The 12,491-nt window shown below is 40.6% G+C and overlaps 1 protein-coding gene and 1 long non-coding RNA gene across 2 annotated transcripts; one reads left to right on the forward strand and one right to left on the reverse strand.

Moving 5' to 3' along the window:
- Window positions 1-613: 613 nt before the first annotated feature.
- Window positions 614-7,355, reverse strand: LOC145498458 (uncharacterized). Its single transcript, XR_014050864.1, has 3 exons — window positions 4,488-7,355; window positions 3,532-3,609; window positions 614-2,573 (listed from the first exon to the last, which is right to left on the reverse strand). It is a non-coding gene; the product is annotated as an uncharacterized LOC145498458 (long non-coding RNA).
- A 2,337-nt stretch (window positions 7,356-9,692) lies between these two features.
- Window positions 9,693-12,244, forward strand: LOC145498468 (zinc transporter ZIP3-like). Its single transcript, XM_081478398.1, has one exon. It carries the CDS (start codon window positions 10,706-10,708, stop codon window positions 11,705-11,707), a length of 1,002 nt encoding a protein of 333 aa, XP_081334524.1. The 5' UTR covers window positions 9,693-10,705; the 3' UTR covers window positions 11,708-12,244.
- Window positions 12,245-12,491: the final 247 nt, after the last annotated feature.

Raw genomic sequence — 12,491 nt, forward strand, 5'->3', positions numbered from 1 at the left:
TGCGTGTTTCTCCGATGTAGACTTTGCCGCACTCACGGGGAATCCTGTAGACAACACCATCTTGTTTAGCCGGGTTGACGGTGTCCTTTGGTCGCACTAAGTGTGACCGAAGTGTCGTGTCGGACTTGAAGACGGTGCGAATGCCTTGTTGTTCTAGGCAGCGGCGGAGAGATTCCGAAACTCCTTGAACATAAGGTAAAACGGCGGTGGATTTAAATTCCGCGACGGGCTCTCTTCTTGGGGTTGTTCGTGCCTTTGTGATCTTCTGCACAAACGAGGAGGGATATCCGTTAGAAACAAGTACAGATGGCAGATGTTTCTTCTCTCCAGCGATTACTGATGGTTTGGTCACGAGACGTTTAGCCCGGTCGTACAGACACTTCACAATACCGCGCTTTACTGACTGAGGGTGGTGAGAATCATACGCTAGGTGCTGATCGGTATGTGTTGGTTTCCTGTAGACACTGGTGGTAAGGCGGCCATCAAGTTCTCTATAAACTGACGTGTCGAAAAAGGCGATCTTGCAATATACCTCTGGTTTACTTTCTTTTGCAGAAGCACATAGGGGCTTAAAAGAGATTTTATGGTAGCTGAAAACAAATTTAATGAGCGTACTGTAGGTATATCATTTAAAACACGTTTTCCTTGGAAACTGAAACAGTATCACCACATAGAGCCTGAAGCCGCCATGGCCAGTAAAGCAGTAGAATTCTCCTTTCCTGAGTGAACATCGGGACTTTGGTGTTATAAAACATTAGCATAGTACAAGAGTCCTGTAACAACTGAGTAGCCGACTATTATGGACAGAACCTTGAACAGGCGACTGTCACGTTCTGCAAGCTCCCGCTGGAAGATTTCAAAGAAAGTCACATACAAAAATGTCCCATCTGCAATCCCTTGTAAGATGCCCGAGGCAAAACTGCTTGATTGTTCACTAGAGTTGCGTAGTACTGCCATACCGATCGCTGTTCCTAGCTATCGGACCATGAGCTCGAGTTTTCAAGATACATTGTATCAGTTATTGTTACTCGCTCGCCGATAGAGCTTCAAAGGAGGATCTCGACAGCGTCTCGAGTGAGAAACAGCGAACTAATCCCCAAACACAGTCAACACTTTCGACCATGTGCTTTCTTTTTTATTACACTCATACCGCAATGGCTTATGGGAGTTACAACTCTAGGGGGATTATGGGTTACGACCCTCACATTATTTATTTTATAACTGAATACTAAATAAGGAATCAATGGAATTTGAAACGAAACTGCCACATTAAGATGTTCACTTACACGGCACGAAAAATCGCCTTTACCGCGCGTCAAATGAGTTGTTAAAGGTTTTGTAAAGGTCGCCTTTGCACGCTTTTGACGATCTGTGACGCGAATCAAAGATCATCTGTGAATAAACCTTTACCACCAAATCAAAGGCGTGAAAGGCCGTTTTTACTCACCTGTGAACGCCTGTGTTTTTAGGGTTAAAGGTGATCCTTTGATACGCCTTTGCGCACTGTCAAAGGCGGGTCAAAAGTGTAATCAAATTTGTCTGCGATTCAAGTCAAAGGTTTGCTAAAGACGTGGTCGAAGATGGCTGTGACGCAGGCCAAAGGTTTGTCAAAGGTGCTCCGCGCGTTCCGCGCTCGCGCGTCTCGCCCGAACTTCTCGCTCGCGCTCCTCTTTCGCGATTCGCGACAGTTGATCACGTTTCGCGCGATCCACATCTTATACGCATTTTTCTGCTTGCTACACTAGCTTTGTAGCACCGCATACGAAGGATGCAATCATATCCGTACTCTTGTTTTATGTCTGACAAGTTTTGAAGATTATTTCAGCTTTAATAAGGTTATTTTGTACCAAAACTCTTGACAAACGTTAACGGAAAAGCGGCTCGGAAAGATCATTGCACCTGATTTTAGGAAAATAAATGTAGTCAACTTAATTCATCTCAGTTTTAATTTCTTTTCCCGTTTTTATCAAGAGTAAATACCTTCAAGTACCTTACATAAATGTTTTGGGCTTCAGATTTCAAAAAGCCACGTTACAGGCTTGGTTTCAAACTACACGTAATGCGACTGATCATGAGGAAAACATTGTTCTATCTATCGTGAAAACAACAGTCAACAAATTTTCCATGGTATAAAGCGCAATTATCTAACATTGAAGTACTATGGCTAAATTCTCAGTTCCTTAAATTTACTAGACCAGACTAGACAATAGAGAGGATAACCGCAAAATTTCGGGAAAGATATGGCAAACTTTGCACAAAAGTCAACTAGTGTAAAAGCCTCCTTTCCAGATGGCACGTACAGTCCGTTGCATGGAACTCCCAATGTTTTGGCAATTCTCCTTTTCTGCTGCTTGCACTTGCTAATTCTTGCATTATAAGTGGAATGGAATGCAGTGTCTTCCACTTCTTTCTCATCAAAGTGGTTAAACTGCCTTGTTGGGGTCAATGCCAACTGAATCCCCATGCTTTCTAGGGAAGACACATTTTGACAAAGTCTAAGGCGTTGACGAAATTAATTAATGCATCTTCACTGGATAAGTCCATCCTGTCAACCATTGCTTGTCCGCATTTGTCTAAACAGAAGCAAACAGACAAAAACGTTGGAAATGAATATTAAGGGTGAATCTTGGCATTGTATTCCTTAAAGTTAACCCATGGTTTTTGCTAATATCACAATAATAAAACGTGACCAATCAGATCATTACTCCTCCTCCGAATAGTTTGTGCTTCTGTCAATAGCAAATATGTATTTAATGTTACCGCAGATTTGGAATTTTAATCTTAAACTCAGTCCACTAACAAAAGAACGGTGAAAATAGTCTTGTCTGTAGTCCATAAACATATTTTCGCTCACGCGGTTGGTCTAAATGCATCACGTGACCGAATATGCCCCAGGTAAAACCGGGCAAAATATGAGTAATATTCCTCATTTTCAAAAGATCCAGTGTGTTGCGTAATATACTTGACTGAGGATAATTAACACAATAGCTCCATATTTTGACTTTAAAAATATGTAAGGATATATGTCTTTCGCATTATGTGCTCCTCAAAGCTCACGGTTTTCCTTGAGCTTTGCTCTAAGAAAACTGTTTGCTAATCTGGGAACTGGTACTGTCTGTGGACAAATATTTTCATCAGAGTGCATAACACGTTTCAGAGAAATGCATGAGTCATGCATAGAAGAGGGGACTCAATTGGTAGCCTTTTTTTTTTGTATTTCTCTCCATTCTACTTAGAGATTTGGTCACACAGATATGTCATTAAGAGCCAGTTTAACAAGCTAATTTCACCGGCTGAACAAGGGCTTATCCCCAGCTAGAATTTCATAAGAGAACAAAGACTTGGGGTCATTTTAAAAGTGCACAGCTTGGCACAAATAAACAAAAAGCTTAAAGCCAGTTCACCAGTCCATCTGTCTGCCTGTCTCTTACAGACATCTCACAACAAAGATCTTTTATGGTTGCAAAATAGCAATCTAAAAAACCAACAAATCTAGCATAAACTGTGACAAGAAATGAGGAATACACACACCTTTGGGAATATTGCTGTTCCTGTGTAATTTCCACAGATCTCTTCATGATCAGTAGTGTTATCTTTTTCCTTATTTTCCTTGTAGATCATATGTGAAAAGGAGCATATAAACATATCAACAGTTAGCAACTACTTGTACACTTTTTTTCCACTGAAAAAAATTCCTGAAATTGAATAATTTAACATGAGACATGCCTGCATGGAATCGCATAGCTGTTGCATTCATTGAAACAAAAATCCAGTGCAAGATGATGAATACAACCACTATGACTCCCAGCAGCCGCATCTCATAGAGGGAAATGGCCATTATCCAGACAAATTTGCCAACAAAATTTTAAATTGAGTAAAGCAAATGAAGGCCTTTGTCAATTACTTTTACTAAGTTATTATCAAATCCTCTACACCTTAAATTCCCTACTGATCCCATCAATAGTTATGAATTAATCATATTATTAATTTTGCTTGAAAAAATTTGGTTTGGAAACCTGATGGCCAAACCAAAACAGTTGATATTGCAGACAACCACACAAAATTTAGATGCAAAACTCAGCTTTTACCAATCAAAAACCAACATTTCCTGAGACTTGGTTGCAAACTTTGATTCATTTACCAAAAAGATTCCCATCCCTTGCATGTTTTCAACAACATTTTAATTTCTTAATTTTTGTCCAGGTGAGCCAGTTGATGTATTTGACCCATAAGAAAGACAACATTTCCTCACTCAATGTCCTTAAATGAACCAAAAAGAAACAACTTCTTTTCACAGAGTGATGAGACTATAATAAAAATGATCAATTAAAATAATATTAATAAATTATAGCCAGGTTTTTAAAATCTATTTATATACTTTCTTTGCTGGAAAAAGATACAAAAAGTTGTGCCTGAAGAAGTTATAAATGGTCTATGCTACAAAATATAGAAATTATAACAAATGAATATTCCAACCTTTTACTTACCAAAATGTTGTGATGTTTGCACACTTTGGAGAACTGCATGATTAAACTGCATCTGAGTTGACTATATGAACTACAAAGTTGCATATTGTATCCTCTCTCAATTTATTCTGTTAATATCTTCAGTTCTCCTAGAATGGCTAGCTGAAGGATAAAAACAACATTCATAAGCAAATTTCCACTAGTCAGTTTTTAATTGGCATTTAATTGTCTACTGCTCAAAAGACCAAGACATGAAACTCTAAAACTATTGGTACAGTCAAGAGAGGTCACATAATAATATTATTATGAGGTCAGCTTTTTAATTTGCAACTAATGGCAAGTTTGATTTTTATCAAACATTGTAACAATTTCACCCACTAAAGATAAGCTGGATTATGTGTACTAAAGACATCCATGGTCGAGTGTCGATCAATACCCTTGATCGATACTCTCAGTCGACACTCGATCAACACCTGATCGATACTCAATCGACACTCCATAGATACTCAATCTATATTTCTATTACTCAGTTTTGCAAATGTCACAGGGTAGGTGCATTTGATCACCTGGTATGACACCATTCTTAGCCCAGGAGACAGTTCAAAATGTCAAATGCCTGGCAAGTTCGTGGTGGGGGGAGGGGGGGGGGGGGGTGGCCAGGAGATAGTGGAGTTCCAAATGACTGATCCATAAGCCTGATACAACAAATATCAAAACATATTTTTACTACAGTTGCTACTGATCTTGCAAACTGATTGTCATCACAGTGGTCAAAATTTGTTGTGGACTCACTCGGCTGTGTTTCACGAGTCCACAACATTTTGGCCACTGTGATGATGCGTATCATTGTCAATAAGAGTGCAGACCACGCTAAACCACATTCGATTTGTTAAATTCACACCAGTGAAGTCATTTATCAACATCAATGAACAAACATCATCATAATTTCAACTGTGGCAACAAACAGAGCTTTTTTCAATAGAATGGTAACTAGAGACAAAACCAAAAACTTATCCATAGATTAAATTTTCAGAGTCAACAACTCTTTCAATGGTATAATTAATATAATAATTAAGTCAGGTCGAGATGGTTTGTCATGAATGGCTGACTGAGTTTTTCCTTCAATGCAAATTTCCTTTACATCTACATGAGCTTTCTTTCAAGGGAATTGCTTAAGCTCAGAAATTACCAGAGGCATAGTGCACAACAATTTATATGAAGATAGGGTTAAGTTTAAGCTTAATTATTGAGTTACGTTTATTTCAAGCACTGCTCGTGCTAAAATCTATGCTATAATGGACACTTCAATTTAATGCACAAGACTTGACTGAGTAAGGAAAAAATATTACCTTTGTCAACTTTTGTAAATAAGTATATGTGAATTGAAAATAAAGTCTTGTCTTTTCTTAACGAAGAGCTTTGCCGATGAACTGAGATTCAGTCAAGTGCAATTAATCTTCGACCAAAATGTTTTCGCCGAGGATCTGTCCTACTATGAATATACGCAATTCATAGCTCTTTATTCCTTTATGTAGCCATTGCTGCGTTTAATTTACTTTTTCAACTCCGTTATTCTCTGAACATTGAAAACAAATGAACGAAATTCAAAGACTTACCTTTCCTGGTCCAAAACACAGTGAAAATTTCACCAGATCCGCCATAATGAAGCCAAATGAAGAAAAATGTCTGCTTTCCTCACAGCCGACTTCGTTGACTTTTAGTCTCTCTCTGATCGGCCAGAAAAATGCGGGAAGCCGCTGGCAGCCGCGTTTTTCCCGCTGTTTTCGAGCTGTTTTCTTGTGCCACCTCCAGGTCAAGTGAAAACTTTTTTATTAAAAAAATACACATTGGCAAGAAAGCAAGCTTTCATTTAATCGTTAAAACAGAAAAAAATAAGAAAACGCAGGCTATTAGGGCGTTAAAAGAGGAGTCGCAGGATATGGCCATATTTGACCTCACCTTTGACATGACATGACGTAGGATCAAAGTTGTACAAAGCCATGGCGCCTTTGAACGCCTTTGACATAAGAGATCAAAGGTATGCAAAGCCGTGGTGTCTTTGAACGCCTTTAACGCGCGTCAAAACTTAAGTCAAAGTTATTGACATGTTTGACCTCACCTTTAACAGGGATCAAATGTATAGCAAATCCATAAGATATTTGATTCCTCCTTTGACGTGGGTCAAAGGTGGAGTCAAAGTTAACATCACATTTGCCCTCTTCTTTGTCATGGATCAAATGTATCCGCAAAGCCATGACAGTTTTGACATACGTTTGATGCACGTCAAAGTTTGGATCAAAGCTATGATCATATTTGACCTCGACTTTGACCAGGATCAAATTTAGAGTAAATCCAATTTTTCGTGCCGTGTTATTTCTGTGTGAACATCACGTGAAAATCTCTAAGAACATTAGGCAATAAGTTAAACTAGTATTAACCGTAGATGAAAGAGCGCGTTCGAGTATTGATAGGTTTGGTATGTTAAAAAAGCAAAAATTCTAGGAACAGCATTTTGTACCTGAGCTGTTAGGTGGGCGTGAAATTGGCCTCCCTCCAGCAGGAGCGAAAACAAATGAATTGATCGCAAAGCATGTGCATACGAGAGGGTTTGTAGCTCGAGATTTCTATCGCGTGATAGTTGGCGAGGGCGCAGCCCGAGTCAACTACGCCCTCGTATAAATCTACTAGTCGTTCAAAATCTCTTCACAGACACTTTGAAAACAAGCAATAGACTGCAAGGCTGGTACTACGTGAAAAACGTTTCGAGACACCAACATGACAAGAACCGATAAAGTAGGATCGCAACAGTGGACAGCTGTTTCGCCCTTCTTGGGGCTCGTCAGCACTGTGTAGCGAAGATATGTAACGCCAGCCCAACAACCAACGCACATAATAGGCTGATTTAGCAAGAGAACGGGAACGTCACTTGACGACGGCGCGCGCAGTACAAATACCCAAATATGGTCAAATTAGAACAGAATCCAGGTTATTCCGCGCGCCCTGCAGTCGTCATCTGACCATTTTTGGGTATTTGTACTGCGCGCGCCGTCGTCAAGTGACGTTCCCGTTCTCTTGCTAAATCAGCCTAATATTGCAAAATGACCCGTGCACTATATCAAGTTCCGTACTTTGAATTCACTTGCGCCCCGAAACACGCGTTGCCACATCACATATTTCGGGGCGCAAGGAGACAAAGTGTCAAGATTGGTCTCTCGAAAAGCAAAAGAATAAATGTGGCTGGACAAGGCCAGCCTAAACATTGAAACATTCAACCGCATGGCCAGTACCATGCTTAAAAAACGCAGCGTATCCGTAGTCCGCAGTCCGTGTTTTATACTGACCGTGTAAATCGACAAAAACGATGCCTGTTCCGTCGGTATGCGAGACGACGTGCTTTCATTACCAAAACTAGGACAATTATTATGTCTATGAACACGACTTTGAATCGCCTTGGTCTTGGGAGTCCTTTGGGCGAACAGCTACAGGGCATTTTCATTTCCGAAACAAAGAAACGGAGGACATGTTGGTGTACCAAAGCAATCCTGTGGGAGTTGACTCATTTCCTATGTCAACACTTTCGTTGGTTTATGTTACATAATTTGCGCACCGAAATCTAGGCCAGCGAGGGGGAGGCGGAGACGGAGAGGTGGGGGGGGGGGGGGGGAATTGGTGTCCACAGAAAGATACATGCACGTAAAATCGAATTTTGCCGCATTACCCGAGTAGAACTGCGTTCTCTCGAACGCAATTACTGCACTTTTAATTTACCTAGCGCTAGTGTTTCGTCACCAAACCGACGGATGTGCTAAAAACTCAGACATCAGACCGGAAAAGTCAGACCCTCTGGTGGGTATATACGTTACGGGTGAGGCTATTACTAGAATGAGCCAAATATCATGAACAGGCTCCACGTTTGGATCTCCTCGATCGCCATTTTTTTAGCGCTCCTACGTTCGCTTCGCTTGCCGACTTTTTTTCGCCCTCGCTGGGAGCCTGTTCAGTTGAAACGTTGTACCTCTTGACTTCACCTGTTGATGAACCAGATTTAGTTTTCTTGCTTTAATTGTTACAATTTTCCTCCTTGATGTACTAAATTTCAAGCCAGTTAATTGTATCAAGGAAGAAACCCATGAAGTCATGATACCCTTGGGAGGCCCTTTGCGGATCACAAGTTCTCGTCCCGTGAGTCTCAAAAGTTCAGGCCCCAAAACTTCATAATAACTTCATAACACACAGAAAAATTTTATCTACGAAAAACGTTTATTCTCCCCGACGTAATGGAAGAAACACTAGCGGTTCGCACGAGCCGTTAAATAATAGGAACTTGGGTGATGTTGTTAAACTCGCAGAGCATTGCCAGCTAACAGCCCCCTAAGAGGCATGCGGGGTGCCGAAAACACACTTGATTACGACATATATATTTCATATACTACCAAGCCACAGGTGTTGTAATCTAGATAACATGGCTTGTAATTTTACTGTTAGAAGCCGGACACAACAGTTGTATAGCTCGAAAGTCTCGTGTACACGTACCAGACTTAACATAGTGCTAGCAGCACTGGCAGTTTACAGGCCTCCGTCTACCCTCTAGACTCGATTACCAGCCTCCCCGAAGCCGGGGAGGAACGTAGACCGGACCCGAAAGAGCGGCTGAAATCGAGCCTATCTCCCCGTGGGCCCATTATTTTATGCCCATCGACAGATAGGTCTTTTCTTGTTGTTCTACTCCTTGATGTAAGGTTTGCCTTGATTATTTTTCTTGTTTGCGATATTTCACACTTGTAGTTCAGTTTCTGGGTTTTATTTCCAAATGACTGGGAAACTTGAATTTTGTTCGGAGATTGTGAATATCCAGATATTCATCGTACTATATGCCCAGTGCGGCGTAAAAGTTTCTTTCACAGGCAAAGATACCGATGTCGCCACGTTTGCTGCTCATTCTAAAGCGATAAGAAGTCGAAACGGTATTTGGATCTTCCTCTAAAATCTTCGGCAACATTCGGAAGCCTGTTAATTAAATGTTCGGAAATGTCCGGAATCGTTTCTATACCTTCGGGAAACATTCTGAAAATCCTCACGTGAGACCAATATAAACACTAGAAGCTGCTCTGATTTATCAGAATGAGAAGTTTCTCGGTATGAAAAAAAAAACAAAAAAACACTTACTTGAAACGCGAAACGTTGCCAAAAAGTTGCCGGGCTTGCCGAAATAATTAGGGTTGGCGGACCGTAAGTATGGTTTCCCAAAAAACTTTTCAACTACTTCCGCAACTGTTACTTTCGCACGTCTGTAGAGAGTGTTTCAGCGTTAATAATGCAGTTTCGAGCAGTCGTCGTCCTTCCCTTCCTCGAAGCAGTTAATTCCGCTTTCAACAACTTTAGTTTGCTTAGTTTTAAAGGAATGCACTTTCACCGGAGCGGTAGACTGTTTTGATTTTTCCTAAAGGAACACAACCACATTTACCGACCTAATTGGAAACAGAGGCAAACGATTTTTGATTCAATCAGCAATTCTTGGTTACATTTATATTTCCTGTCGCGAGTAAACACACGATTGCTACCAATAGTTTTTGTTGCGATCCACGTCTGGTTGCGATCTACAGTAGAACCCCGGTGACTCGAGCTCGGATAACTCGAACTCCCCTGCTACCTCGAACCAAGTCTTGGATTTGGATTTGACCCCACTTTTCAGTTATTTTAACTCGGTTAACTCGAACTCGGATAACTCGAATTCCCCGCTAACTCGAACTAAATTTCTTTTCCCTTGATAAAAATCTACCCCGATAACTCGAATTCTGGTTTATGTAACTCACCACGGAAGTCATCCATTAGCTTTTCTTGTCCTGTAATCGGTAAAAACTAACACTACAGTAATTTGATTTTAATAAGTGCAACCGACCGTTCACATATTTGACAGTCATTTCCCGATCTTCAAGTTCGAGCTACCGGGGTTCTTTTGTATATATGAGTAGCTTCACAGGAATTCACCAAAAGTAACCTGACGTTGCGTCATTCTCTCGTGATGGCAATGCTCGAATGTGATTGGCTGCTTTCTCGTGATATTTATTTGGAAAACCGGTACATAAACATTGTCTACACATACTCTTTTTCTATCATAATTCCTTCCACGTATTCATCACGAGACCCTAAATATCATCATAGTTAGAGGTGAGCTACTTCCTTGACTTTCTCTGGGACTTATTCAGTATTCCAAGATTTAGCAAGATTCGCGAAACGAGATGGATGACGAAAGCATCAAGGGGATTACAATCGCCATTTTGTTTTTACTCACGGTCTTCGCCGGTCTCCTTCCTCTGAAACTTCGACCCAGCACAGGACAGGGAAACGTAAGACAACGGTTCCTCAGCCTCTGCAACTGTTTCGCAGGAGGAGTATTCTTCGCCACGTGCTTGCTCGATCTGCTGCCGATGATCAGAGACAAATATCAGCAAGCTTTCAATCTAGCCGGCATCCATACGGTTTTTCCCGTAGCTGAGTTCACGACTTGTGTTGGATTCTTTCTGGTTTTGACTGTAGAGCAGATAGTGCACACATTTCAGGATTCTTCATTGCTGCACGGATCTCACGGGAGCCACAGCCACAACGAACCACTTTTAGGTGATCGGTCAGCAGGGGACGGTTTTTATTCTTCTTCGAGCAGTTCTTTTCGTCCTCAACAGCGAAAGAAAACCAAAGCAGGGGAATCGAGTTTTCGGGTTTATATCTTGATTCTTGCCTTGTCGATGCACTCAATATTCGAAGGTCTAGCTCTTGGCCTCATTACAGACGTTGATCGTTTGGTGCAGATTGCAGTAGCTATCGTAATCCACAAATCGATAATTGCATTTTCTCTCAGCGTGAACTTGGTGCAACACGAGATGGAAACGAAAACCGTTGTAAAATCAGCCGTTCTGTTCTCTGTAATGAGTCCGATAGGAATAGCGATCGGTATGGCGGTACTACGCGGCTCTAGTGAACAATCAAGCAGTTTTGCCTCGGGCATCTTACAAGGGATTGCAGATGGGACATTTTTGTATGTGACTTTCTTTGAAATCTTCCAGCGGGAGCTTGCAGAACGTGGCAGTCGCCTGCTCAAGGTTCTGTCCATGATAGTGGGCTACTCAGTTGTAACAGGACTCTTGTACTATTCTAATGTTTTAGAACACGAAAGTCATGATGTTCACTCAGGAAAGGAGAATTCTACTGCTTTACTGGCCATGGCAGCTTCAGGCTCTATGTAGTGATACTGTTTCAGTTTCCAAGGAAAACTTATTTTAAAAATATACCTGTGCACTCAGTAAATTTGTTTTCAGCTACCTTAAAATCTCTTTTAAGCCCCTATGTGCTTCTGCTAAAGGAAAGTAAAGGTTTTAGAGGTATATTATATTCTTAGAGCTATCTATCCTCCCACTCTTCTTTGTTTGGGTCTGGGGGGACGGGGCAGGGTCTCTATTATAGGCGTGATATGTGTTGAACAGAGATTAACTTGTTACTTAAGTTTTTTAAAATATATATATATTATAAATTATGGGTACTTAATTGGGCTTACCTAAATTATTACATTTCTCTTAATTTAATTGTTGTGAAACACTGTTCAAAAATTTAAAGTTAACCTTGAGGTGAATAAGATGTTCACCTTGAAAAGCCTGATAGGCTTATTTCAAATTGACTGGAACAAAGAATTCTAAGATGCAGTTGAATGCCCTTATCTTGAACTCTCAAGTGAAAATGAAAAAAGTTTGATATGGCAGGGGTTCGAGACTGAAAAGGTATACTGGAGGGGAAATGATTTGAAGATAGCAGGAAATTCATAACCAAGTTCAAGATAGTGCATTTCAACTGTATCTTATGTCATTCAACCAGGGTTAATGCCAGGTTGCTCCTTCAATCCACAGCATTGGAACACGTTTAGGATTAAAGTGTCAACTTTATTGGAAAAATAATGATCCAATAATTTATCAGATCACTTGTAATTTAAAGAATACAACAAAATAAGTGATTTTTTGGTTGTAGAACAGGAAATGA

This window comes from Orbicella franksi, chromosome 1 (genome assembly GCF_964199315.1).
Source record: "Orbicella franksi chromosome 1, jaOrbFran1.1, whole genome shotgun sequence".
NCBI classification, from domain to species: domain Eukaryota; kingdom Metazoa; phylum Cnidaria; class Anthozoa; order Scleractinia; family Merulinidae; genus Orbicella; species Orbicella franksi.

Excerpts from the sequence above, each read along its gene's own strand:
- LOC145498468 (XM_081478398.1), top strand. The coding sequence starts at position 10,706 with ATGGATGACGAAAGCATCAAGGGGATTACAATCGCCATTTTGTTTTTA.